The following is a 27500-nucleotide window of genomic DNA, read 5'->3' as shown; positions in this document are numbered from 1 at the left end:
AATTTGGCCCGTCGCTGCTTCACGGTAAAGCCACAAATTTGGCTCATCGCTGCTTCCGCTTCCGGGTTAATGGTCCCTCTAAGCGAGAAAAATGAGAAAAAATCATCCCTCACACAAACCATTTCATAATATATAACAATGCATTTGTGATCAGTTTATGCTCCATCTATTTTGGGGGGTTTATATCATGGCACAAAGTTGGCCCATCGCTGCTACACGGTAAAGCCACAAATTTGGCCCGTCGCTTCTACTGGGTTAAGGGTCACTAAGCTCCTCCTTCCTTGCAGGTGGTGAACCAGGCCCAGTGGTGGTCGAAAGCAAACGCTCCCTGGCGTGTGAGGAAGGCTCCCGCTGGCGTGTGGAGTGCAACTGGTGTACCTGTGAGCATGGCCGGGGCGTGTGCACTGAGGCGGCCTGCATTGACTGTGAGTGTTGAAAATTAGTCAACCCGTAACCTTCCTGCTGCCTGATAGTTTTACGATTTTATGCGGTCATTTTATTTGGTGCCATTTGATTAGTGCAGTTGCGGCGCCATGATTTTAGTCTAATCAACCAGTCAATTAATCCTGCTGCCTGATAATGGTCCTTTTCTTAGTTCCATATTCATAGTGCTGACTTGTAATGGCTCTAGAAGGCAGTGGGAGGCCTAGGCTTGTATTTACCTAGTTGTAGTGTGCAGGGCCTGAGCCACATGCCAGTCCTTTCTCCTTCTCCTTTTATTCTATTTTTATTTATTTATTTATTATTATTATTATTTTTTTTTTTACATTAGAGGACATGGCTCAAGGGCAATAAAAAGAGTACCAAAAAAAAGCCCGCTATTCGCCGCTCCTATAAAAGATAAAAGTAAAGAGTAGGGAGTCATCTTGCTGTAACCTTCCTGTTTGATCATTATGGCTGACTTGTAAATGGACTTAGAAGGCAGTGCATGTGCTAGTCTTGAATTCACCTATGCTGTATTTACCTAGTTGTAGTGTACAGGGCCTGAGTTACATGTCTGGTCCCTTCTCCTTATCTATAGTCATGCCGTAACCTTCCTGTTGTCTGATATGGCTGACTTGTTATGGATCTGGAAGGCAGTGCATGTCCTAGTCTTTAATTCACCTATGTTGCTATGTTGTATTAACCTAGTTGTAGTGTACAGGGCCTGAGTTACATCTCTGGTCCCTTCTCTTTATCTATAGTCATGCATAACCTTCCTGTTGTCTGATATGGCTGACTTGTAAATGGATCTGAAAGGCAGTGCATGTCATAATCTTGTATTTACCTAGTTGTAGTATACAGGGCCTGAGTTACATCTCTGGTCCCTTCTCCTTATCTATAGTCATGCATAACCTTCCTGTTGTCTGATATGGCTGACTTGTAAATGAATCTGGAAGGCATTGCATGTCCTAGTCTTGAATTCACCTAGTTGTAGTATACAGGGCCTGAGCTACATGTCTGGTCTCCTTATCTATAGTCATGCGTAACCTTCCTGTTGTCTGATAATTATGGCTGATTTGTAAATGAATCTGGAAGGCAGTGCATGTCATAATCTTGTATTTACCTAGTTGTAGTATACAGGGCCTGAGTTACATCTCTGGTCCCTTCTCTTTATCTATAGTCATGCATAACCTTCCTGTTGTCTGATAATTATGGCTGATTTGTAAATGAATCTGGAAGGCAGTGCATATCATAATCTTGTATTTACCTAGTTGTAGTATACAGGGCCTGAGCTGCATGTCTGGTCTCCTTATCTATAGTCATGCATAACCTTCCTGTTGTCTGATATGGCTGACTTGTAAATGAATCTGGAAGGCATTGCATGTCATAATCTTGTATTTACCTAGTTGTAGTATACAGGGCCTGAGCTGCATGTCTGGTCCCTTCTCCTTATCTATAGTCATGCATAACCTTCCTGTTGTCTGATATGGCTGACTTGTAAATGAATCTAGAAGGCAGTGCATGTCATAATCTTGTATTTACCTAGCTGTATTTACCTAGTTGTAGTATACAGGGCCTGAGTTACATGTCTGGTCTCCTTATCTATAGTCATGCATAACCTTCCTGTTGTCTGATATGGCTGACTTGTAAATGGATCTGAAAGGCAGTGCATGTCATAATCTTGTATTCACCTAGCTGTATTTACCTAGTTGTAGTATACAGGGCCTGAGCTGCATGTCTGGTCTCCTTATCTATAGTCATGCGTAACCTTCCTGTTATCTGATATGGCTGACTTGCAAATGGATCTGGAAGGCATTGCACGTCCTAGTCTTGAATTCACCTAGCTGTATTTACTTAGTTTTAGTATACAAGGCCTCAGCCACATGTCTGGTCCCCTCTCCTTATCTATAGTCATCATCCTGTAACCTTCCTGTTGTCTGATATGGCTGACTTTTAAATGAATCTGAAAGGCAGTGCATGTACTAGTCTTGAATTCACTTATGTTGTATTTACCTAGTTGTAGTATACAAGGCCTGAGCCACACGTCTGGTCCCCTCTCTGGTATGGCTGCCTTGTAAATGGATCTGAGATTTTGGCAGTACACGCCTGCAATGTCAAAAGAAATGTACATCAGTGATAGTTTCAGATCAGTTAATTGTATGTGTTTGATTTAGTATATAACAAAATACACCAACATTTAGTTTATACACTCTACAAGAATTTCCTTTATACACTCTACACTCTCCTTTATTATATAGGTACAGTACACTCTACAAACATTTAGAATACACACTACAAACTACACCAGGCCGAAATTGACCTATCTTTCGGCCACTCCTCTAACTCTTTATAGGAGCAGTGAGTAGCGGGCTTTTTTTTTCACATTTGTTACCTTTTTTTATGCCCTTGAACTGACTTCTCTGCTGTAAAAAAAAAAAAAGAAAAAAGGTCACAAACAGCAGTCATCATGTGGTCTTTCTCTGGGCGCAGGGAATGAGGCCAAGGCGATTGAGGATGGGGTGGTAGAGTGCCATGGAGACGCTCGCTGGAAGAAGGACTGTAACTGGTGCACCTGTGTCAATGGCCGAGGGATCTGCACCACTCTCGCCTGCCTGCCGTGTGAGTGTGGGGTGTGTGGTGTGGTGTGGGTGGTGTGTAGTGTGGTGGGGTGTGGTGCTGTGGTGTGGGTGGTGTGCTGTGGTGGGTGTTTGGTGTGGTGTGGGTGTGTGGTGTGGAAGGTGTGTGGTGTGGGTGGTGTGGTGTGGAAGGTGTGTGGTGTTCTGTTTTCACCTCACTCTGCCTTTCAAAAGTTCCCAATGCTCAGGAAAGTCTTGCATTAGGTGAAGGAGCAAGAGGTTTATCATATTACACAACACACTTTGATGCCTCACCTGCTATTTTTCCATGTGAATTAGAGATCATCCCCTAATACACACACACTTCCCTAATGCAGCACACACTTGACCAAATAGTAAATTATTCCTCCCTATATGACATATGATTTGCTGGGAGGTAATTTTATACACAGAAGTTTCCGACAGAAGACGTACCAGTTGTCAAATAAGATCCCTTTGTCCCCACAGCGGAGCGCAACCCTTACCACAACCTGCCGGTGGGTGCAACATGCGTCCCTGGCTCTCGCTGGCTCCAGGAGTGTAACTGGTGCGTCTGTAACGACAATGGCAATGCTATATGCTCCCTGAGGGCTTGCCAACCTGGTGAGTGGTGGCCAGGGTGCTGCAGGGAGGCTGTATGCCCTCCTCACTTCTCTAACTCTCTTTTATTGAAATTCATGGTTCTGCACATTATTTTTTTATACATGACAAGCTGTGACAGTATTGATTTGTAGTAGTAGTTAGTAGTGTTGATAGCATTAGTTATTCGTATTTCCCTCTGCCAGACTTGAGGCACGATGGCCCAACGTGTGAAGGTGACTCAAGCTGGCGCCAGGACTGCAACAACTGCCGCTGCGTCAACGGCACCAGCGCCTGCTCCAAGAGGCTGTGTCGTTAGTGTCGGCCTCAGCGCCTCGGGTTTTTATTTTGTTCTGTTGTCTTTACAGCAAAGGAATCAACTCGAGGGCAAAAAGCAAATAAATAAATAAATAAAAGATCCTGCTAATCACTGTTCCTGTAGAGAAAGTAGAAATGAGTGGCCAAAAGAGGGGTCAATAAGTCTTCTCTGTGCTGAGGGAGCCGTAGGTGGTTCTTGTATTCCTTTTCACAACAATGGAGGCAGCTTGAGGGCACAAAAAAACAGAAGACAAAAGTCCGCCAAGCGCTGCCCCAGCAAAAAAAGTGTACGATGCCAGAAAAGAGGTCCGTTTCAGTTGGTCATATCTGCCAGGCACTCTTACTTAACCCGGTAGCAGCGGGGATCATGTTTCTTAATGGTCCCTCCAAGCGAGAAAAATGAGAAAAAATCATCACTCACAAAATCATTTCATAATATATATCAAAGCATTTGTGATCAGTTTATGTATCATCTATTTTGGGGGGTTTATATCATGGCACAAATTTGGCCTGTCGCTGCTACACGGTAAAGCCACAAATTTGGCCCGTCGCTGCTACCGGCTTAACCAAAATCTTGCAAACCTTCCCTTTGTATTGCCAGAAGGCAATTGAAACGCCACAAATTAGTGCTGAGGTCACAGATTACACTTACTATTAGGAGAGGGAATGTATCAACCTAATATTTCCTACTTAACCTAGGGACTAATTTTTCCATAACCTTAATTTATGGCGTTTCAATGGAAGTATATGAAGCAATACGCCTTCCACTGCCTCAAGGCTCGTTCTGTCCCCTCCAGCAACACAACAGGCACAGGGCACCACCGGCACCACCCAGCAGGCCACCCCACAAGCAGCCCTGCAGCCAACCCAGGAGCTTCAGTGCCAGGGTGAAGGGGAGAGGAACCGCTGGAGGAAGGACTGCAACTGGTGCCGCTGTCATAATGGTGACGCGGCGTGCACCAAGCGGTTGTGTCCCGAGGGTGAGTCACAGGAGACAAGATAGGTGTTGCCTGGTACTGTTAGGCCCCAACCAGGTTATCTTACATGGATATTTTCACTCATACGGTAGACCCTCCATTTAGTGTGTCTCTTTTTATGGATTTCTATGTTGCACACCCTTGAGTCAGTGCCTTCCCACACACACACACACACACACACACACACGCACACTCCACTTTGCTAGAATTTCTTTGGTATAGTCCAACCATTTGAAAGAGTCTGTTTGGGCGTTCAATTCCACAGGTCCTTTCCTCCCCTCTGCTCTGCCACACAGTCCGAACACCTGTTTTTCCTTCTCATATATTACCTATAGCTAACATATGAGAGGAAGGGACAGGTGTTGTGGCTGTGTGGCAGAGCAGAGGGGAGGAAAGGACCCGTGGTATCAAAGACCCAAACGGACTATTTGAAATGGTTGGTCTATGGGCCATGTTACAGGTCAAACCCGAGAAGTTTTGGGTCCCTACAAAGGTTGGTTTAGGGGCCGTATTACAACTCCAATCCAAGAAGTTTCAGGTCCCTACAAAGGTTGGTTTAGGGGCCGTATTACAACTCCAATCCAAGAAGTTCCAGGTCCCTACAAAGGTTGGTTTAGGGGCCGTATTACAACTCCAATCCGAGAAGTTTCAGGTCCCTACAAAGGTTGGTTTAGGGGCCGTATTACAACTCCAATCCGAGAAGTTTCAGGTCCCTACAAAGGTTGGTTTAGGGGCCGTATTACAACTCCAATCCAAGAAGTTCCAGGTCCCTACAAAGGTTGGTTTAGGGGCCGTATTACAACTCCAATCCAAGAAGTTCCAGGTCCCTACAAAGGTTGGTTTAGGGGCCGTATTACAACTCCAATCCAAGAAGTTCCAGGTCCCTACAAAGGTTGGTTTAGGGGCCGTATTACAACTCCAATCCAAGAAGTTCCAGGTCCCTACAAAGGTTGGTTTAGGGGCCGTATTACAACTCCAATCCGAGAAGTTTCAGGTCCCTACAAAGGTTGGTTTAGGGGCCATATTACAACTCCAATCCAAGAAGTTCCAGGTCCCTACAGAGTTATTCATTCTGAACCCTATAGGGACCCAAAACTTCTTGGATTGGACTTGTAATACAGACCTATAGCAGAGGTGATGTATGGCAAGGTTTTATAATCGCTGGTCTCTTCCAACAGGCCAGGAGGAGGGGGAGCCAATCTGCGAGGGCAATGTGTCCTGGAAAGACGGCTGCAACATGTGTCGCTGCGTCAATAGCAAAGCGATATGCACCTCGGCCTTCTGTGGTGAGTCTGGACCCCTCGCTGTGTTGGCTAGCCGGGTGTCTTGTAATGATGTTTGGAATTTATTTTATTTATTTATTTATTTTTATTTACATATTTTTTTTTTACAACAAAGAAAGGAGGTCAAGGGGAAAAAAATAATGAGAAAAAAACTCTGTCACTGCCACTATGAAAAGAGTTTAGAAGAGTCCAATTATTCACTTATCTATTATTCTATTTATTTATCTATCTACATCTGCACCACCTATCCATCTATCAATTCACCTGTTTACTTATCTGTTTACATCTGCATCACTGCCTACTGTGGTGAGCCCAAGCCTTAGCTTCACTCTGCCGTGGAGATGGTAGGTAATATTTGCATGTTTCAGGTCCTCTTCCCGTCCGGCCCGCCACGCGCATGGTTGAGGTGACCAGGGACCCGCGCCCAGAGTGTGAGGGTGAGGGTGAGGGCGACCGCTGGAGGCAGGACTGTAACTGGTGCCGCTGTCGTAACGGTGTGGGGGCGTGCACCCGGCGGCTGTGCAGGACGGGTGAGTTACTATTGCGTTCAGGTTACCCGTTGGACATACATTTCTAGTGAGGTTGAATTTGAGGTTATTTGATGAAGTTTGAGGTTTAGATGAAGAAGTTATGGAAATATTTAATCACTTCTGCAGCCCCGGGTCGAGACATCAGCCTGCCAGGAGTGTGTGGAATAGGTCAGATATTTCCTGGTGGGTTTCAAGAGCGCAGAAGTTACCATTGTTATATATGTTCCGAGTTCGTGGTTCCAGGAAATTTTCTTTTGTGACTAGTGAAGCTCCTACAATAAACTCCCTCATGTTGTTTGCTCCCAGCCGGCCAGGACAATGAGCCAGAGTGTGAGGGCAACGTGTCTTGGAAGAAGGACTGCAACCGCTGCCACTGTGCCAACGGCCGGGCCATCTGCACCACGGCCTTCTGCGGTAAGTCCGGGGCCATTGTCTTTCTTCTTCTTCTTCCGCAACATTATTATCCCGTTTCTATATGGGGTCGCTGTTCTTGATGAGTCTCCTCCATCTAACCCTGTCCTCCGCCACTTCAAGGTCCAAGTTCTTCTCCCTGCCCTCCGCCACAGTACAGTCCTTCCATCTCGTCCTGGGTCTTGCTCTCTTCCTTCTGCCACCCACTTCCATGTCCATTATCTGCCTTTCACAACTCCCTTCCTCTCTCCTCATGGCATGACCAAACCATCTCAGTCTCGCTTCCTGCATCTTCTTACCCACACTTGTTACCTTAACTGTACCAGGGCCATCGTCTTTGTTTATTTATTTATATTTATCTTTATTTATCTGCGAAATAAAACTATTATTATTATTATTATTATTATTATTATTATTATTATTATTATGAGGGTGTGTCAATGTTTCAGGCCCAATCCCTGCCCGTCCTGCCCCACGCAGGGAGCCGCGCCCAGACTGCGAGGGTGAGGAGGAGGGCGACCGCTGGAGGGAGGACTGTAACTGGTGCCGCTGTCGTAACGGTGTGGGGGCGTGCACCAGGCGGCTGTGTAGGCCTGGTACGTGAGCATTCAGGCTTTTCTTTTTTCTTTTTTTACTTTTTTTTTTCAGGAGCAGTAAGTAGCAGGCTTTTTTTTTTTTCATTGTTTTCTTTTTTTTATGCCCTTGCACTGTCTCCTCTGCTGTAAAAAAAAAAAGGAGGCAGCTCAAAGGTAAAAAACAAAAACAGCAGCAATGAAAGCCCTCCAGGTGCTTCTTCAACAACAGAAATAAAGAACGAGAGGCTGAAAGACAGGTCACTTTTGGGGGAAACCATTGAGATCACCCCTCAACAAAACCAGCAACAAAAAATCCCTCCAAACACTGCTCCCTCCAACACAAGAAAACAGAATGAAAGCCCAGAAGAGAGAGATCTATTTCGGGCGGACCCTTTCAAGTCACCCCATTGCATGATTTTGTTCTGAACGGAGGTTTTATGCATGTAAGTAGTGAAGCTCCCACAGTAAAATCCTCGTTGTCTTCCGTACCAACAGGCGAGAAGGACGAGGGGCCGGAGTGTGAGGGCAACGTGTCTTGGAAGAAGGACTGCAACCGCTGCCACTGTGCCAACGGCCGGGCCATCTGCACCACGGCCTTCTGCGGTGAGTCCGGGGCCATTGTCTTTCTTCTTCTTCTTCCGCAACATTATCCCGTTTCTATATGGGGTCGCTGTTCTTGATGAGTCTCCTCCATCTAACCCTGTCCTCCGCCACTTCAAGGTCCAAGTTCTTCTCCCTGCCCTCCGCCACAGTACAGTCCTTCCATCTCGTCCTGGGTCTTGCTCTCTTCCTTCTGCCACCCACTTCCATGTCCATTATCTGCCTTTCACAACTCCCTTCCTCTCTCCTCATGGCATGACCAAACCATCTCAGTCTCGCTTCCTGCATCTTCTTACCCACACTTGTTACCTTAACCGTACCAGGGCCATCGTCTTTGTTTATTTATTTATATTTATCTTTATTTATCTGCGAAATAAAACTATTATTATTATTATTATTATTATTATTATTATTATTATGAGGGTGTGTCAATGTTTCAGGCCCCCTCCCTGCCCGTCCCACCCCACGCAGGGAGCCGCGCCCAGACTGCGAGGGTGAGGAGGAGGGCGACCGCTGGAGGGAGGACTGTAACTGGTGCCGCTGTCGTAACGGTGTGGGGGCGTGCACCAGGCGGCTGTGTAGGCCTGGTACGTGAGCATTCAGGCTTTTCTTTTTTCTTTTTTTACTTTTTTTTTTTCAGGAGCGGTAAGTAGCAGGCTTTTTGTTTTTCATTGTTTTCTTTTTTTTACGCCCTTGCACTGTCTCCTCTGCTGTAAAAAAAAAAAGGAGGCAGCTCAAAGGTAAAAAACAAAAACAGCAGCAATGAAAGCCCTCCAGGTGCTTCTTCAACAACGGAAATAAAGAACGAGAGGCTGAAAGACAGGTCACTTTTGGGGGAAACCATTGAGATCACCCCTTAGGAAGAAACAAAACCAGCAACAAAAAATCCCTCCAACACAAGAAAACAGAATGAAAGCCCAGAAGAGAGAGATCTATTTCGGGCGGACCCTTTCGAGTCACCCCATTGCATGATTTTGTTCTGAACGGAGGTTTTATGCATGTAAGTAGTGAAGCTCCCACAGTAAAATCCTCGTTGTCTTCTGTACCAACAGGCGAGAAGGACAATGAGCCAGAGTGTGAGGGCAACGTGTCTTGGAAGAAGGACTGCAACCGCTGCCACTGTGTCAACGGCCGGGCCATCTGCACCACGGCCTTCTGCGGTGAGTCCCAGGCAGAACAAAAATGATAATGAGAAAAAAAATAATCATAATCTCTGTAAAAAAAAAAGAGTTTAGAAGAGTGGCCAAAAGAGAGGTCAGTTTCGAGAGGAGAGATCAGTTTCGAGAGGAGAGGTCAGTTTTGAGAGGAGAGGTCAGAGAGGAGAGGTCAGTTTTGAGAGGAGAGATCAGTTTCAAGAGGAGAGGTCAGTTTTGAGAGGAGAGGTCAGTTTCAAGAGGAGAGATCAGTTTTGAGAGGAGAGGTCAGTTTTGAGAGGAGAGGTCAGAGAGGAGAGGTCAGTTTCAAGAGGAGAGGTCAGTTTCAAGAGGAGAGGTCAGTTTTGAGAGGAGAGGTCAGAGAGGAGAGGTCAGTTTTGAGAGGAGAGGTCAGAGAGGAGAGGTCAGTTTCAAGAGGAGAGATCAGTTTTGAGAGGAGAGGTCAGAGAGGAGAGGTCAGTTTCAAGAGGAGAGGTCAGTTTTAAGAGGAGAGGTCAGTTTTGAGAGGAGAGGTCAGAGAGGAGAGGTCAGTTTCAAGAGGAGAGGTCAGAGAGGAGAGGTCAGTTTCAAGAGGAGAGGTCAGTTTTGAGAGGAGAGGTCAGTTTTGAGAGGAGAGGTCAGTTTTGAGAGGAGAGGTCAGAGAGGAGAGGTCAGAGAGGAGAGGTCAGTTTTGAGAGGAGATTGTGTCATGCATCACTCATACCTGCAATACCCATGTGTGTGTGTGTGTTGCAGGTGACCTTCCTACCCCTGAGGTCACGGTCACCAAAACGCCAACACCACAGTGCGAGGGTGAGACGGGAGTGGACCGCTGGATTCAAGGGTGTAACTGGTGCACGTGTCGCAACGGCTCCTCGTCGTGCACCAGGAGAGGCTGCCGGGAAGGTGTGTGGTCGGGGTGGACTTGTGATCTGCTCCAACGTTGCCAGGTTATCGTACCAAACATTGTATTTATAATTTTTAAGCCTCAGACTCTCATACCAACACAAATAATGATAGGAATTTAAAGTTAACGTTAAAACTGTTATTTATTGATGGCTTTTTTTTTTTTTTTGTGTGTGTGTGTGTGTGTGTGTGTGTGTGTGTGTGTGTGTGTGTGTGTAGTTGTCAGTCAGAAACTACAAAAAAAGCAATGTGATGAGTACCATGATTTGGCAACACTGATCTCTCTCTACCTGTGTGCTCTGACGAGGGTGTTTCCTGCCCGGGTCATTCATTGTTGCCAGCATCTTCCTTACCAACATCATCTTTATCATCATCATCATCATCATCATCATCACCATGTTTGCCCTATTCTCCTCACCAGACAGATTAAGAGAAGTCACTTGGAGGAGCAGAGGTCCAGGTCTGGCACAAGGGTCTCTGCCTTCTGTTGATATTGAAGCCAGTCAGTGTTCCCTTCTCTCAACACAGCCTGGATTTCCTCACACTAATTAAGCTTCTCTAAGCCCACCCTAAAAGAGCACCCCAGAGCCACTGCTGAGGCCACTCCTGTAGTAAGAGAACAATAATAACAAGTATCATAAGGCCAATTGTTAGAGCCTCCTGCTGCAGCGTTTGCCTTTCCCAGGTGAAGTGAGTCAGCCCCTCTGTGAAGGCAGCCCTTCGTGGAGGAAGGACTGTAACCAGTGCCACTGTGCCAACGGCCGGGCCGTCTGCACCACCAAGCACTGCGGTGAGTCCCTGCTCTGTTACCTTGTTAGGGTGAACCACGGGAAAGTGACTAGCCAAGCCCACAGAGTTTTTACTTAGTCATGCATCTTGTAGGTCCAAACAAACTGCTTTTCCAAGATTAAATTTTCATTTTCTATTTGTAAAGCCAAACCTCCACACTTCCAGGCGGCCCCCTCGGCCCAGAGACATCCGTGTCGGTGGAGGTGAGCCGCGCCAGGAAGGAGCCAGTGTGTGAGGATGGCTCCCGCTGGCGTGTGGCCTGCAACTGGTGCTCCTGCCACAACGGCATGGCGGGCTGTACCGAGAAGGGTTGTCTCAGTGAGTGGAGCAGGCTGGACACATTGGGGGAAGCTAAGAGTTGGCAGAGCTGACATTCATTCAATATATTATTGCCAAAATTGCTGGTTGTAGGTAGCCTGTTGGCAATGTTCCTTGTGCATCCTGAAGTAAGCCAGAAGGATTCCTGTTTGGCTAAGAGGCTTTCCCCCGCACAGACCCCCATGCGCTGGATGGAACGCCGGAGTGTGAGGGCAACGCCACCTGGAAGAGGGACTGTAACTGGTGCACCTGTGGTGACGGCAAGGCCGTGTGCACCAGGATGGCCTGCCTCAAGGAGAGTGAGTTTTGGGGCCACCATTCATTAGGATGCATGTGTGTGCACCGCTGCATCAGGTTGATATTTGTAGCATGATTAAAATGAACCTTAAGTCGTCTGTCATCAACACCGTTGCTCTTGCAAGACAAGCTGGGGAGGTGCTCATGAGGATCATTACCATGTGTTGCAGCCAAGGAGGTCTGCGTCGAGGGCAGTTCCTGGCGGGAGGACTGCAACATGTGCCGCTGCTCCCAGGGCTTCGTCATGTGCACCAAGAAGTTCTGCATCAAGCCAGAGTTGCCGGAGCTGTGCAGTCTGCCTCCAGTGACGGGCAACATACAGTGCACAGCCTTCTTCATAAAATGGACCTTTGCTAAGTAAGTACCTGACGAGGGACCACACAAATGTAGGTCAGGTCCTGTATGCTACAACCTAGTGAATATAATTAGGTAAACACACACCCAAACACACACACAGACACATACACACTCCTAGACAGAGTAAGGTTGAGTGTTAGTCATTGGTATGACATTTATCAAGTTGTTTGTTCTCGTTCCTGTGTGTGGTGATGTCCCTTTCCTTCCTGAGAGTCACTAACCAGGCTGTGTTGTTTGCAGGAACGAGGGGGCGTGCACGCAGATCACATACGGCGGCTGTTCTGGCACAGCGAACCTCTTTGACAGCAAGGAAGAGTGTGAGGAAGCCTGCCCTGCACCAGCCCACACCAGCCCACAGAGCAGACGCATCACACTAGTGGCCCAGGGTAGGTGTACTGTCTGGGGTCATTTGGGGTATTGGCAGGGGAAATGTTCTCTGTTTTGGGGTTGTTTTGGTATATGTGAGGTTGGTGTTCTCTGTTTGGGGTAATTTGGGTATCTTCAGGGTTGGTTTTCTGTCCATTGGGTCATTTCGGTCTCTGCCTGCCAGGGTGTAGATCTTTATAGTCTGGGTACACAAACGCTGGGTCAGTCTTCCTTCCTATGACTTGAACTCTTTCTCAAGGGTGGTATCAAGAAACCTCTCTATCTGCAACTATTCAAAATTATCTCTGGGATTCTCGATCACTCTTTCTTTGGGGAAGCAACAGCTAGTTTTGTGTGGGCTTTCTTGTCTTTTTCTCTCGTCCTGTTGCCCCAGCTCACTTTCTCACTGTTACGATAAACAAGGTGATTTTTATTAAAGAAAAATATATCGTTTTGAAAATATGAGTAATTTTTTTATGTATCTTAAGCTTGTAAAGTTTCATATCTGTGAAATATTCAGATAATTGAACTTTGGAATATTTTTTTTTTTTTTTAATCCCTGCACTTTCATATGACCTTAGAGACCAACTTAGTAAACTTAATATTACAATCTAAATACAACTAGTTTTACCTGAATAAGCATGCAAACTTAGAGGGCATACAGTGGCCATTATACTTGGTATATAATAGTGCCAATGGTTCCTTCATTATAAATACCCAAATCAGCCTTGCATGACCTATCCTAACCTTAAGTACAAGTTCCCTAAACTGTCTTCAAAGTGTGGTGGAAAAGATTACATCATGAGGAGTAGGAAACTTGCTAACCAAGCACCCTTCATCCGCACCTTACCTTGAAGACAGTTTTGCAAGCTCCTGTACTGACTCTCCTCTACCACATCATATAGTAATTAGTGCCCTGTGTCTGTGTAGCTGCTTCCTCAGGTGGTGAGCGCTGCACGTTGCCTCAGGTTCAGGGGCCGTGCTTTGGGGCCTTCCAACGCTATGCTTACAATGCCGTCACTGGGACCTGTGAGCAGTTCTTGTTCGGGGGCTGCGCCGGCAATGCCAACAACTTTGTGACCGAGGAGGAGTGCATCGAGGCCTGCCAGGGAACGCAAGGTAAAGCTGATGTCACTCAAGAGAAATTTTTTGTGCATCAGTGGTGTTGGTTATTGTGATATGTACTTTTGAGGGTTTTTTTTTACATCTCTGGCTACCTGTAAGTCCTCAGTTTCTCAGTAGAAGTGTAGTAGTATATCTCCTTATGCAAGAGTTCACCAGCATCTCCATTGTTTCATCCCTTTTGCCGGAAAACTCTGTAACAGCCTCCCTTGGTATAAATTTTTGTGATACGTACAATGTTTTGATTTTTCTTACATCTCTGGCTATCCGTAAGTCTTCAGTTTCTCGGTAGAAGTTTTGTAGTTTATTTCCTTATGCAAGAGTTCACCAGCATCTTCATTCTTTCATCCCTCTCACTGGTAAACTCTGTAACAGCCTCCCTTGGTATAAATTTTTGTGATACGTACAATGTTTTGATTTTTCTTACATCTCTGGCTATCCGTAAGTCTTCAGTTTCTCAGTAGAAGTTTTGTAGTTTATTTCCTTATGCAAGAGTTCATTCTTTCATGCGTCTCACTGGTAGACTCTGTAACAGCCTCCCTTTGCCAGTCTTTCCTCCTGCCTATGACTTAACACATCTTTGTTTTGAATTTTCTCCACATCTGGCTTCTCTTATTTCTCTTCCCTCTCTTCGCTTATTTACCCGACAGCAATAAGTAATAAATAAATGTGTGCCATCTCTCCCTTCACTTCATCCAGGGAGCGCCTGTGACAAGTCCAAGTGCCCGTGGAACCTCTGGGAGCACTACCTGGCCAAGGAGTGTGTGCCGCAGTACGCCGGGGACGCCTGTTGCCCCACCTCCTTCCAGTGCCGTGAGTGCCAAGAACCTTAACTCAACCTTCTAGAGCGGCCCTCCAATTAGTACTCATATCAAGCCTCTTAGTACTGATATGAAGCCTATTAGTACTCATATCAAGCCTATTAGTACTCATATTAAGCCAATTAGTACTCATATTAAGCCTGTTATTACTCATATTAAGCCAATTAGTACTCATATTAGGCCTGTTAGTACTCGTATTAAGCCTATTAGTACTCATATTAAGCCTGTTAGTACTCATATTAAGCCTATTAGTACTCATATTAAGCCTGTTAGTACTCATATTAAGCCTGTTAGTACTCATATTAAGCCTGTTAGTACTCATATTAAGCCTGTTAGTACTCATATTAAGCCTATTAGTACTCATATTAAGCCTGTTAGTACTCATATTAAGCCTATTAGTACTCATATTAAGCCTGTTAGTACTCATATCAAGCCTGTTAGTACTCATATCAAGCCTATTAGTACTCATATTAAGCCTGTTAGTACTCATATTAAGCCTATTAGTAATCATATTAAGCCTGTTAGTACTCATATTAAGCCTATTAGTACTCATATCAAGCCTGTTAGTACTCATATCAAGCCTGTTAGTACTCATATCAAGCCTGTTAGTACTCATATCAAGCCTGTTAGTACTCATATCAAGCCTGTTAGTACTCATATCAAGCCTGTTAGTACTCATATCAAGCCTGTCAGTACTCATATCAAGCCTGTTAGTACTCATATCAAGCCTGTTAGTACTCATATCAAGCCTGTTAGTACTCATATCAAGCCTATTAGTACTCATATCAAGCCTGTTAGTACTCATATCAAGCCTGTTAGTACTTATATTAAGCCTGTTAGTACTCATATCAAGCCTATTAGTACTCATATCAAGCCTATTAGTACTCATATCAAGCCTATTAGTACTCATATCAAGCCTATTAGTACTCATATCAAGCCTGTTAGTACTCATATTAAGCCTGTTAGTACTCATATTAAGCCTGTTAGTACTCATATTAAGCCTGTTAGTACTCATATTAAGCCTATTAGTACTCATATTAAGCCTGTTAGTACTCATATCAAGCCTGTTAGTACTCATATTAAGCCTGTTAGTACTCATATTAAGCCTGTTAGTCCTCGTATTAAGCCTATTAGTACTCATATTAAGCCTGTTAGTACTCATATTAAGCCTATTAGTACTCATATTAAGCCTGTTAGTACTCATATCAAGCCTGTTAGTACTCATATCAAGCCTGTTAGTACTCATATCAAGCCTGTTAGTACTCATATCAAGCCTGTTAGTACTCATATCAAGCCTATTAGTACTCATATCAAGCCTGTTAGTACTCATATCAAGCCTATTAGTACTCATATCAAGCCTGTTAGTACTCATATCAAGCCTGTTAGTACTCATATCAAGCCTATTAGTACTCATATCAAGCCTCTTAGTACTCATACCAAGCCTATTAGTACTCATATCAAGCCTGTTAGTACTCATATCAAGCCTATTAGTACTCATATCAAGCCTGTTAGTACTCATATCAAGCCTATTAGTACTCATATCAAGCCTGTTAGTACTCATATCAAGCCTGTTAGTACTCATATCAAGCCTGTTAGTACTCATATTAAGCCAATTAGTACTCATATTAAGCCTGTTAGTACTCATATCAAGCCTGTTAGTACTCATATCAAGCCTGTTAGTACTCATATCAAGCCTGTTAGTACTCATATCAAGCCTGTTAGTACTCACATCAAGCCTGTTAGTACTCATATCAAGCCTGTTAGTACTCATATCAAGCCTGTTAGTACTCATATCAAACCTGTCAGTACTCATATCAAGCCTATTAGTACTCATATCAAGCCTGTTAGTACTCATATTAAGCCTGTTAGTACTCATATCAAGCCTGTTAGTACTCATATCAAGCCTATTAGTACTCATATCAAGCCTGTTAGTACTCATATCAAGCCTGTTAGTACTCATATCAAGCCTGTTAGTACTCATATCAAGCCTGTTAGTACTCATATCAAGCCTGTTAGTACTCATATCAAGCCTGTTAGTACTCATATCAAGCCTGTCAGTACTCATATCAAGCCTGTTAGTACTCACATCAAGCCTGTTAGTACTCATATGAAGCCTATTAGTACTCATATCAAGCCTGTCAGTACTCATATCAAGCCTGTCAGTACTCATATCAAGCCTGTTAGTACTCACATCAAGCCTGTTAGTACTCATATGAAGCCTGTTAGTACTCATATCAAGCCTGTTAGTACTCATATCAAGCCTGTTAGTACTCATATCAAGCCTGTTAGTACTCATATCAAGCCTGTTAGTACTCACATCAAGCCTGTTAGTACTCATATGAAGCCTGTTAGTACTCATATCAAGCCTGTTAGTACTCACATCAAGCCCCAACCAGCAGCAGTATTACATTGAAAAGATTGGGGTTTTAGAAGGGGTAAGAACAAAGAAAATAAGGCTGCCTTGAAAAATACTTCCTGGATGGAGTAATTTTTTGTCACATATATTAGTCACATTCCTTGAGGGTGATGAGGAGGAAAGTGACAAACAGCGGGACATTCTTGAACACACAATTAGAGTTTAACCAAATTATTTTGTATGGAGGAAGTTTTGTATCTTGCCTGATGGAGGTCTTTGCCCCCAGCGAGTGCCAGCGAGCGTGGGAAGGACCCGACCAAGTGTTACTACAAGGGCACGGAATACAACGAAGGGGAGAACGTGCCTGTGGAGGACCCCTGCTCTGCCGGGTGCTATTGTAGAGCGCCCACCACACCAGACAGCCTGTGAGTGACAATTTCTTTATATTTTGTACACTGGATACTCTTTTAGGCACTTCTTCAGGAGCTTTCTTTTTTTACATCTCTTTTTTTATTTACAGTAGAGGAAACAGTTCAAGGGGGGAAAAAAAGGGAAACAATAATGAAAAAAAAAAGCCTGCTACTCACTCCTACAAAAGAGTCAAGAGGAGCGACTGAAAGATAGGTCAATTTTTTTCATGCATTTTCCCACACTTCTTTTCCAGGGCCGAGATCATCTGTGCCAACGTCGAGTGCCCCGAACTCTTCCGCCCACCAACGCCCGGCTGCCGCCCTCTCTACCGTGCCGACCAGTGCTGCCCCTACGACCATGAGTGTGGTGAGTCCTGCCGGCATCATACAAGGGTCACTGCCAAAAAATAGCTCAGAGAAGTCCATATTTCACTTAAATGATATGAAGAATCATTGTCAAGAAACAGCTCCCAGAAAGTCCATATTTCACTCACTCTTGTTGTTTTCTTGGACTGTTATGACCTCAGTGCTCGGAACAGACATCAGAAAAAGTGTTTTGGTCAGTAGAAAACAATACAGAGACATCATAACAAATCTATATATGACAAAACTTAAAACAACATCCGATTTTGGGCTATTTTCCTCTGGGCTCATGTTGTCTCTGTCTATTCTTCACTCACTATTGCTGTCATAAACAAATCTATATATTCCATAATTTTAAACAGCATCTGATTTTGGGCTATTTTCCTCTGGGCTCATGTTGTCTCTGTCTATTCTTCACTCACTATTGCTGTCATAAACAAATCTATATATTCCATAATTTTAAACAGCATCTGATTTTGGGCTATTTTCCTCTGGGCTCATGTTGTCTCTCTATTCTTCACTCACTATTGCTGTCATAAACAAATCTATATATTGCAAAATTTAAAACAGCATCCAATTTTGGGCCACTTTGCTCTGGGCTCATGTTGTCTCTGTCTATTTGTCACTCACTGTTGCCGTTTTCTCGGTACGTTTTGGCCCCAGAACATAGAACAGACATCAAAGACTCGCTATCAAGGTTTCACAAATGGCTCAAGTAGACAAAAAAGGATTTACTAACGGCAGCATCCCCTCCTCACAGTTGAGCCCAACTCGCCGCCGCTGGAGACCCGCGCTGCCACCTGTGACTGGCAGAACAAGACGTACCAGGAGGGCAGCAAGATGTACTTCAAGGACGACTCCTGCCAGTCCTGCATCTGTGGACCATGCTTCACCGACCCATACGGACCAGGCTGTCGCAAGATTGACTGTGGATTTGGCTTCAGGTGGGGACGTAAACCTTTGCCCAGACTCATGGAAGGGGTTAAGGTGCATAGTCTTAAACATATCGGGCTCCCATTACGACTATTTCTCAAGGCCACAGAGAAGATTAGCGGGTTTTCATGGGTGTTTTTTCCGTTCAAGGTGCAGAATTGTGTAAAACCATCACCAGCATCACAAAACAGTTGGAGTGTAGCTATTAAAACACTTCCATTATTCCCTTTGCAAATCACAGGAGGCAACTAGCAGGAATACAGCTACTAAGAAAACCTCCATTATCCATTCCGTGCCCTAGCGTAACGTCCATATTAATCATTATTGTCAAGTCTCTATGATACAGTAATGGTACGTAATTGTCTCTCTCTCTGTCTGCTTCTGTGTTTCTCTCTCTGTCTGTCTCTCTATGTTTTTCTCTCTGTGTCTGTCTGTGTCTGTCTTTGTCTCTGTCTCTGTCTGTATCTCTACCTCTCTGTGTCTCTGTCTGTGTGTGTGTCCCTACCCCTTTGTCTCCCTCTCTCTGTGTCTGTCTCTATGTCTGTCTTAATCTCTGTCTCTGTCTCTATCTTTACCTCTCTGTGTGTGTTTGTGTGTCTGTCCCTACCCCTCTGTGTCTCTGTCTCTGTCTCTCCCTTTCTCTCTGTCTCTGTCTTTATCTCACTGTGTCTCTGTTTGTGTGTGTGTCCCTACCCCTCTGTGTCTCTCTGTCTCTGTCTCTCTCTTTCTCTCTGTCTCTGTCTTTATCTCACTGTGTCTCTGTTTGTGTGTCTGTCCCTACCCCTCTGTGTCTCTCTGTCTCTGTCTCTTTCTCTCTGTCTCTGTCTTTATCTCACTGTGTCTCTGTTTGTGTGTCTGTCCCTACCCCTCTGTGTCTCTGTCTCTGTCTCTCTCTTTCTCTCTGTCTCTGTCTTTACCTCTGTGTGTGTTTGTGTGTGTCCCTACCCCTCTGTGTCTCTGTCTCTGTCTCTCCCTTTCTCTCTGTCTCTGTCTTTACCTCTCTGTGTGTGTTTGTGTGTGTGTCCCTACCCCTCTGTGTCTCTCTCCGTCTCACTCTTCCCTTTCCTCCGTGCAGGTACACCGCCAGGTTCCACCAAGGCTGTGTTCCCATCCACTATGAAGGGAGCAAGTGCTGTCCCATTGGCTGGATGTGCCGTGAGTGTGACCAGCAGTGTTGTGTCTTGGCTGTAAGGGGGAAGAGCAGGGCAGTCATTGTTGTTTTCCGGTGCAGTGTGTGGAAAGAGTCACTGGGAGAAGGGTTGGTTATCAGGGAAGAAACGAGACTCAGGTTGATATTTTAAACGCTTCCGCCTCTCACATCGACCATTTCCAAAGGCCAAAAAGGAGATGAGTCAAGTTCTAGTGAGTGTTTTCTTAGGTTCACGGTACAGAGGAAGGGTCAGACTGCCACCAGGGTCATTAAACTGCCCCTGGAAGTGCCTGAAACTCCCACGAAATCCCTGTTAGCTTGGCCGCTGTAATGTTTGATAATGTGACCGTTACGTACAAAGCCTGGCTCCTCCCTCTTCAACGTCACCTCCATTCTCTTTGCCTTGATGTTCCCTCTTCCACATCACTGACATTCTCTTTGCCTTGATGTTCCCTCTTCCACATCACCTCCATTCTCTTTGCCCTGATGTTCCCTCTTCCACATCACTGACATTCTCTTTGCCTTGATGTTCCCTCTTCCACATCACTGACATTCTCTTTGCCTTGATATTCCCTCTTCCACATCACTGACATTCTCTTTGCCTTGATGTTCCCTCTTCCACATCACTAACATTCTCTTTGCCTTGATGTTCCCTCTTCCACATCACTGACATTCTCTTTGCCTTGATGTTTTCTCTTCCACATCACCTCCATTCTCTTTGCCCTGATGTTCCCTCTTCCACATCACTGACATTCTCTTTGCCTTGATGTTCCCTCTTCCACATCACTAACATTCTCTTTGCCTTGATGTTCCCTCTTCCACATCACTGACATTCTCTTTGCCTTGATGTTTTCTCTTCCACATCACTGACATTCTCTTTGCCTTGATGTTTCCTCTTCCACATCACCTCCATTCTCTTTGCCTTGATGTTCCCTCTTCCACATCACCTCCATTCTCTTTGCCTTGATGTTTTCTCTTCCACATCACTGACATTCTCTTTGCCTTGATGTTTCCTCTTCCACATCACCTCCATTCTCTTTGCCCTGATGTTTTCTCTTCCACATCACTGACATTCTCTTTGCCTTGATGTTTCCTCTTCCACATCACCTCCATTCTCTTTGCCTTGATGTTTTCTCTTCCACATCACTGACATTCTCTTTGCCTTGATGTTTTCTCTTCCACATCACCTCCATTCTCTTTGCCTTGATGTTTTCTCTTCCACATCACTGACATTCTCTTTGCCTTGATGTTCCCTCTTCCACATCACTGACATTCTCTTTGCCTTGATGTTTTCTCTTCCACATCACTGACATTCTCTCTGCCTTGATGTTTTCTCTTCCACATCACTGACATTCTCTCTGCCTTGATGTTTTCTCTTCCACATCACTGACATTCTCTCTGCCTCGATGTTTCCTCTTCCACATTACCTACAGTCTCTTTGCCTTGCTGTTTCCCCGTCAACATCACTCTCCTCCTCCCCACAGCTGATGACTCCCTCATTGAGCCTCCCCAGCAGCAGCAGCAGCAGCCACCAGTTGTTGATGAATCAGGTCAGTCACTTCAGGTTATTAGACTCAGACCATGTGAAGTTTAGTTGTCATTTTCTTTTTATTTTTATCGTAAAGTAATTGACTTCTGGCCATCTTAAACAAACATGAATATCAATCCACGTATACCTGACATCAACCGAGTGACTCTCCCGCCAGCCGTGTGTCGTCTGGGTGATCGGACGTTTGCCGTGGGTGAGTCGCTGGGCCTGACGGACTGTAAGATCGACTGCCGCTGCCTGACGCCGCCCGAGCTGACCTGCATCCAGTACAGGACGTGTGAGGCCAAGCAGGAGGCAGCGCCCAAGAAAGGTGAGTGATGGAGAGGCTGAGAAGGCTTGATGGGGAAGGGAGGTTGCAGAGATTTTTCTATATATGTTTTTTGTTTTATGTATCTATTTATTTTTTGAGAGAGAGAGAGAGAGAGAGAGAGAGAGAGAGAGAGAGAGAGTGTGTGTGTGTGTGTGTGTGTGTGTGTGCTTGACCCCTACCCTTTGTGCCCCCAGAGTGCCCCGCCGTGCAGTGCGACGCTGGGTGCCGCCTGGTGGTGGACGGCCCCGCGGGGTGCCCCACCTGCTCCTGCTCCCCCGACACCTTCACCTGCCCTGCCCAGACCTGCCCCAGCACCTGCAGCCCCGACGTGGACCTTGAGACGGGCTGCCCCACGTGTAGGTGCCAGTGCCCCGCGGAGGTCCCCTGCCCTGCGGATTGCCCTGTTCACACCGTGCTGGACGAGGCCACCGGCTGCCCCCGCTGTGAGTGCCATTTCGCCGCGCCCCAGACCCGTGGCCCCTGCCCCGAGCACCCTGGCGGGCGGGTGCCGTGCCCCATGGACTGTGCTGTCATCACCAGGGTGGATGAGAATGGCTGCGAGGTGTGTGAGTGCGACCCAAACCAAACCGGAAATCCCTTCGGTCCTCCATCCCCCCCGAGGGACCCCAGCCTCTGCCGGACAATGCCAGATGGACGAGCGCCGTGCCCCATGGACTGCTCCATCATCAGGGTCACCGACGAGAATGGCTGTGAGGTGTGCAAATGTGACCCCAACAACCCAGGTCACCCCTTTGGCCCCTTCCGCCCTCGACCACCCCCGCCTGCACCGAGGGACCCCAGCCTCTGCCAGACAATGCCAGATGGGCGAGCGCCGTGCCCCATGGACTGCGCCATCATCAGGGTCACCGACGAGAATGGCTGCGAGGTGTGCAAGTGTGACCCCAACAATCCAGGTCACCCCTTCGGCCCCTATGGCCCACCACCACCACCACCCTCTCAGGAGCGTGTGCGCAGGGATTAAGCCGCTGCTGGCCAGGCGCCTTGCCCCCAGGACTGCGCCATCATCAGGATCACTGACGAGAATGGCTGTGAGGTGTGCAAGTGTGACCCCAACAACCCAGGTCACCCCTTCGGCCCCTATGGCCCACCACCACCACCACCCTCTCAGTATCAGTAGCGTGTGCACGGGGCTTGTTTCGGTGCTGGCCAGGCGCCTTGCCCCCAGGACTGTGCCGTGGTAAGAATCACTGATGAAAGGGGCTGTGAGACATGCAAGTGTTTTCATTTTTTCGATTCTAGGGGACCCGCATAGGGCCTCTCTCCGGTTACATGATATGCGGGGGATTCAAGGGGCCAGGACAGGATTAGGATAAGGGTAGGATGAGGGAAGGTATTGGGCCATGGTGAAGGGCCAGGATTAGGGAGATAATGATTGATGATCCTATTCCTAAATGTGTCAAGAGTGGGACTATTAGCTACATGAGATGGGAGATGATTCCACTCTTGGATGCTGCAGGGAAAGAATAAATATTTGAATAGCATGACTTGAATTAGTGTGACCCTAACAATCCTGGTAACCCCTTTGGCCCCTTCTATCCTCCACCAAAATATGTGGTATAAGATGCACCAATGAGAATATGTGTTATATGTGCAAATGTGACCCTTGAAAATCCAAGTTCTTCTACCCCCCTCCATCCCCTGCCACAACCTTCCCCATAAGATCCACCAATGAGAATGATTGTCAAATGTGTGCAGATGTGACCCCAGCAAACCTTAGTCCCTCTGACCCCCTCCACCACCTTGAGAACGGGTGTCATGTGTGCAGATGTGACCCCAGCAAACCTTAGTCCCTCTGACCCCCTCCACCACCTTGAGAACAGGTGTCATGTGTGCAGATGTGACCCCAGCAAACCTTACTCCCTCTGACCTCCTCCATCCCCCTCCACCACCTTGAGAACGGGTGTCATGTGTGCAGATGTGACCCCAGCAAACCTTAGTCCCTCTGACCCCCTCCACCACCTTGAGAATGGGTGTCATGTGTGCAGATGTGACCCCAGCAAACCTTACTCCCTCTGACCTCCTCCATCCCCCTCCACCACCTTGAGAACGGGTGTCATGTGTGCAGATGTGACCCCAGCAACCTTACTCCCTCTGGCCCCCTCCACCACCTTGAGAATGGGTGTCATGTGTGCAGATGTGACCCCAGCAAACCTTAGTCCCTGACCTCCATCCCCTCCACCACCTTGAGAATGGGTGTCATGTGTGCAGATGTGACCCCAGCAACCTTACTCCCTCTGGCCCCCTCCACCACCTTGAGAACGGGTGTCATGTGTGCAGATGTGACCCCAGCAAACCTTACTCCCTCTGGCCCCCTCCACCACCTTGAGAATGGGTGTCATGTGTGCAGATGTGACCCCAGCAAACCTTACTCCCTCTGACCCCCTCCACCACCTTGAGAATGGGTGTCATGTGTGCAGATGTGACCCCAGCAAACCTTACTCCCTCTGACCTCCTCCACCACCTTGAGAATGGGTGTCATGTGTGCAGATGTGACCCCAGCAAACCTTACTCCCTCTGACCTCCTCCATCCCCCTCCACCACCTTGAGAACGGGTGTCATGTGTGCAGATGTGACCCCAGCAAACCTTACTCCCTCTGACCTCCTCCATCCCCCTCCACCACCTTGAGAATGGGTGTCATGTGTGCAGATGTGACCCCAGCAAACCTTACTCCCTCTGGCCCCCTCCACCACCTTGAGAATGGGTGTCATGTGTGCAGATGTGACCCCAGCAAACCTTAGTCCCTCTGACCCCCTCCACCACCTTGAGAATGGGTGTCATGTGTGCAGATGTGACCCCAGCAAACCTTACTCCCTCTGACCCCCTCCACCACCTTGAGAATGGGTGTCATGTGTGCAGATGTGACCCCAGCAAACCTTAGTCCCCTTCCATCCCCCTCCACCACCTTCACCATGAGATCCACCAATGAGAATGATTGTCAAAGGTGTGTAAATGTGACCTTAACAGACCTTATAGTCTCTGCAGCCCCTTCCATTCCCCTCCACCACCTTCACCATGAGATCCACTTTTTTTACAATTATATATTTTGTGGTAAATTAATGGAGGTTTAAAGTATAATAGCGTCTAAATGATATCTTGAAATACACAATTGGATAGTGTTTTTGTACATATGCATTTGTTGAAGCAAATTTAGGGAGGTTTAAAGTATGGTATGCTAAATGATATCTCGGAAAGCACAAATGGAATGTTTTATATTACTGTTTCACGTTTCCAATGATTAAATACTAGAAGAGACCTCCAGCCCCTCTCTGTGACCTAACCCAGACAGACTCACTCACAGGTGTAACAAAGACTATGAGAGAGAGTAACTATACCTCCTCCCCTTGAAAAACACAGGGGGGAGAGAGAGAGAGAGAGAGAGTGTACATCGAATAATCGTTCAAGAGGAGCCGTTGGAAAGACATAGATCTCAAACCCACCATCATCATCATCATCAGCTGTCATGGCGGTACTGACAGGGAGGGAGGAAGTGTAAGGGTCAGTTTAAGAGGCACTACCCATGGACGACACCCTTCCTGGACCAGTGTGTGCGTGCGTGCGTGTGTATGTGTGTGTCGGCGTCATTACTACCCCAAGGTGAGCAGGTGACAGGTGTGCTTGGCTTGTAGGGAGAGGTGATGTGTGTGTGTGTGTGTGTGTGTGTGTGTGTGTGTGTGTGTGTGTGTGTGTGTGTGTGTAGAGATTTACCTATATCCCTCCAACCTTCCCTTTCCTTCCTTTCTTTCCTTCCCTTCCTCTCTCCCCTCTCCTTCGATCCCTTCCTTTTTCCCTCTCTCTTTGTATAGGAACCTCTGTTGTGTGTGTGTGTAGAGAGAGATTTACCTATATCCCTTCAACCTTCCCTTTCCTTCCTTTCTTTCCTTCCCTTCCTCTCTCCCCTCTCCTTCGATCCCTTCCTTTTTCCCTCTCTCTTTGTATAGGAACCTTTGTTGTGTGTGTGTGTGTGTGTGTGTAGAGATTTACCTATATCCCTCCAACCTTCCCTTTTCTTCTTTTTTTCCATTCCTTCCTCTCTCCCCTCTCCTTCGATCCCTTCCTTTTTCCCTCCTTCTTTGTATAGGAACCTTTGTTGTGTGTGTGTGTGTGTGTGTGTGTGTGTAGAGATTTACCTATATCCCTCCAACCTTCCCTTTCATTCCTTTTTTTCCTTTCCTTCCTCTCTCCCCTCTCCTTCGATCCCTTCCTTTTTCCCTCCCTCTTTGTATAGGAACCTTTGTTGTGTGTGTGTGTGTGTGTGTGTGTGTGTGTGTGTGTAGAGAGAGATTTACCTATATCCCTCCAACCTTCCCTTTCCTTCCTTTCTTTCCTTCCCTTCCTCTCTCCCCTCTCCTTCGATCCTTTCCTTTTTCCCTCCTTTGTATAGGAACCTTTGTTTGTGTGTGTGTGTGTGTGTGTGTGTGTGTGTGTGTGTGTGTGTGTAGAGAGATTTACCTATATCCCTCCAACCTTCCCTTTCCTTCTTTTTTTCCTTCCCTTCCTCTCTCCCCTCTCCTTCGATCCTTTCCTTTTTCCCTCCTTCTTTGTATAGGAACCTCTGTTGTGTGTGTGTGTGTGTGTGTGTGTGTGTGTGTGTGTGTAGAGAGATTTACCTATATCCCTCCAACCTTCCCTTTCCTTCCTTTCTTTCCTTCCCTTCCTCTCTCCCCTCTCCTTCGATCCTTTCCTTTTTCCCTCCTTCTTTGTATAGGAACCTCTGTTGTGTGTGTGTGTGTGTGTGTGTGTGTAGGGAGCTCAGTTGTATGTGTGTATGTATGTATGTACGTATGAATTGAAGGGCTTAATTAATATATAGTTGTTGTTGTTGTTGTGGTTGTTGTTGTGTGTGTATATGAAGTGAATGACATAAGGAACATGTGTGTGTGTGTGTGAGAGAGAGAGAGAGAGAGAGAGAGAGAGAGAGAGAGAGAGAGAGAGAGGTGGTTTAACAAGTAACACACAAGCAAGGTTTGTATCATCTTTATTTCGTCAACTGGCAAACAAAAGACAACCACCTTATTCCATGTTCTTCAAGGGGGAAAGACAAAGGAATCGTGACATAATCGCTATACAGAAAATAAACATGTACGGACTGAGAATCTGACGCGATATACATTAAGAGAGCTTGGAGGCGGCGCGGCGTGGCGGGCGAGTCGAGGCTGCTTCACACTGGAGGCGAGAACGAGGAGGCTTCTGTTGCTACACATCCCTTAAGTCTTTATGTGCCATGTGACCTAATTCTTGCCTCACATCTAGAGGAGGTTTAAGAAATTCATTGCAGCTACGAGATATGATAAAGTCCGAGGCCATATTTTACCTGCTATAGCTGTGAAAAGCCGTTCATTTTTTTTTTTTTTTTTCTGTGAGGGGCTGCTGTTCACGCGAGACATGGGCGGCCTACCAGACGAGAGCGGCGTGGATCATAGCAACATTGATGACTCGCCGCTGCTTCTGTATTTCTCGGCTTTTGGAAATTGTTGATGAAAGAGGCGAAAGCGTCCTAGAATACCGACCCAAGTGTGGCCTTCACCTACGTGGGTATATATTAAGGGTTTTCTAGACTCCTCGGTGTGTGTGTGTGTGTGTACTGCCCGGCGATAAGGGTCATTCTTAGGCCATTCTCGTAGACATCGCTTTCTGTGTTGTCTCTTGAAGCATCGTGAACGTGTGTAAGTTACCGAGTCTTGCATCCAGCGTGAAGCAGCCTTGACCTGTGGGAGGCAGCAGCGGTGGGCGCCTCGGGAGGGCCGCCAAACTGACGGCGTGGGCGTGGCACCTTCATAATTTTAATCACAACCACCCAAAAACTCGCTCTCCGCGCCGCTCCCCACCGCCGTCGCCGCCGCCGCCACACGCCCGGCGGGGACAAGAGGTCACGACTTTATTCCTTTCCTTCTTTTCCTCGTTTCTTCCCTCGCGGTGACGGCGCCTCCATTACCCGAAGTGGCGCACCAATTCTATTTCGTCCCCTAAATACTGCGGGGTAATTACAG

General features: G+C 46.5%; 2 protein-coding genes and 5 long non-coding RNA genes across 121 annotated transcripts in view; 3 read left to right on the top strand and 4 right to left on the bottom strand.

The window, feature by feature from the left end:
* LOC127000488 (kielin/chordin-like protein) overlaps positions 1–22993 on the top strand; it is a 30539-nt gene extending 7546 nt beyond the window's left edge. The window contains exons 4-32 of one of the 8 annotated variants that reach the window (XM_050864215.1): positions 288–425; positions 2914–3042; positions 3507–3641; positions 3824–3931; positions 4733–4915; positions 6091–6198; positions 6564–6725; positions 7032–7139; positions 7586–7732; positions 8207–8314; positions 8752–8898; positions 9364–9471; positions 10201–10350; positions 11036–11140; positions 11305–11457; positions 11634–11756; positions 11925–12111; positions 12352–12497; positions 13408–13596; positions 14299–14412; positions 17063–17201; positions 17441–17553; positions 18310–18493; positions 19558–19637; positions 21117–21182; positions 21339–21491; positions 21686–22206; positions 22378–22405; positions 22574–22993. In XM_050864215.1, the coding sequence (XP_050720172.1) occupies positions 288–425; positions 2914–3042; positions 3507–3641; positions 3824–3931; positions 4733–4915; positions 6091–6198; positions 6564–6725; positions 7032–7139; positions 7586–7732; positions 8207–8314; positions 8752–8898; positions 9364–9471; positions 10201–10350; positions 11036–11140; positions 11305–11457; positions 11634–11756; positions 11925–12111; positions 12352–12497; positions 13408–13596; positions 14299–14412; positions 17063–17201; positions 17441–17553; positions 18310–18493; positions 19558–19637; positions 21117–21182; positions 21339–21491; positions 21686–22206; positions 22378–22405; positions 22574–22629 (4088 nt within the window). In that variant the 3' untranslated portion in view covers positions 22630–22993. Of the gene's footprint in view, positions 1–287; positions 426–2913; positions 3043–3506; positions 3642–3823; positions 3932–4732; positions 4916–6090; positions 6199–6563; positions 6726–7031; positions 7140–7585; positions 7733–8206; positions 8315–8751; positions 8899–9363; positions 9472–10200; positions 10351–11035; positions 11141–11304; positions 11458–11633; positions 11757–11924; positions 12112–12351; positions 12498–13407; positions 13597–14298; positions 14413–17062; positions 17202–17440; positions 17554–18309; positions 18494–19557; positions 19638–21116; positions 21183–21338; positions 21492–21685 lie in introns of all 8 variants that reach the window. The other 7 variants (XM_050864213.1, XM_050864211.1, XM_050864214.1 and 4 more) reach the window with 7 other exon arrangements.
* LOC127000497 (uncharacterized) lies at positions 752–2917 on the bottom strand. Of its 10 annotated transcripts, none has more exons than XR_007754138.1 (4): positions 1826–2917; positions 1408–1546; positions 1128–1267; positions 752–964 (listed from the first exon to the last, which is right to left on the bottom strand). It is a non-coding gene; the product is annotated as an uncharacterized LOC127000497 (long non-coding RNA). The 10 variants fall into 10 exon arrangements; XR_007754142.1 differs by having other exon boundaries at positions 752–1033; positions 1196–1267; XR_007754141.1 differs by having other exon boundaries at positions 1128–1335; positions 1471–1546.
* Positions 9484–10133, top strand: LOC127000501 (uncharacterized). The gene is made up of 3 exons (XR_007754197.1): positions 9484–9693; positions 9751–9939; positions 10025–10133. It is a non-coding gene; the product is annotated as an uncharacterized LOC127000501 (long non-coding RNA).
* Positions 19644–21108, bottom strand: LOC127000498 (uncharacterized). 50 transcript variants are annotated; one of them, XR_007754149.1, is made up of 6 exons: positions 20780–21108; positions 20700–20739; positions 20620–20659; positions 20380–20579; positions 20140–20339; positions 19644–20099 (listed from the first exon to the last, which is right to left on the bottom strand). It is a non-coding gene; the product is annotated as an uncharacterized LOC127000498 (long non-coding RNA). The 50 variants fall into 50 exon arrangements; XR_007754158.1 differs by having other exon boundaries at positions 20380–20539; XR_007754160.1 differs by having other exon boundaries at positions 20460–20539.
* LOC127000495 (uncharacterized) lies at positions 22476–24838 on the bottom strand. Of its 50 annotated transcripts, none has more exons than XR_007754109.1 (5): positions 23695–24789; positions 23594–23620; positions 23472–23514; positions 23365–23401; positions 22476–23294 (listed from the first exon to the last, which is right to left on the bottom strand). It is a non-coding gene; the product is annotated as an uncharacterized LOC127000495 (long non-coding RNA). The 50 variants fall into 50 exon arrangements; XR_007754117.1 differs by lacking the exons at positions 23365–23401; positions 23472–23514; positions 23594–23620 and adding exons at positions 23402–23444; positions 23515–23551; positions 23621–23663 and having other exon boundaries at positions 22476–23321; positions 23737–24789; XR_007754091.1 differs by having other exon boundaries at positions 23472–23620.
* A 138-nt stretch (positions 24839–24976) lies between these two features.
* Positions 24977–27500, top strand: part of LOC127000496 (uncharacterized) — a 63991-nt gene continuing 61467 nt past the window's right edge. Inside the window, exon 1 of the long non-coding RNA XR_007754131.1 lies at positions 24977–25107. This is a non-coding gene — a long non-coding RNA (uncharacterized LOC127000496). The remainder of the gene's footprint in view (positions 25108–27500) is intronic.
* LOC127000493 (uncharacterized) overlaps positions 26473–27500 on the bottom strand; it is a 44148-nt gene continuing 43120 nt past the window's right edge. The window contains exon 7 of the mRNA XM_050864220.1: positions 26473–27500. This exon is cut by the window's right edge and continues 1667 nt beyond it. The gene's annotated coding sequence lies outside the window, so the exon portion shown is untranslated.

Source organism: Eriocheir sinensis, chromosome 19, assembly GCF_024679095.1.
Source record: "Eriocheir sinensis breed Jianghai 21 chromosome 19, ASM2467909v1, whole genome shotgun sequence".
Lineage (NCBI taxonomy): Eukaryota > Metazoa > Arthropoda > Malacostraca > Decapoda > Varunidae > Eriocheir > Eriocheir sinensis.
Note: the sequence above shows the minus strand (reverse complement) of the source record. Positions and strands in the feature narration are given on the sequence as shown.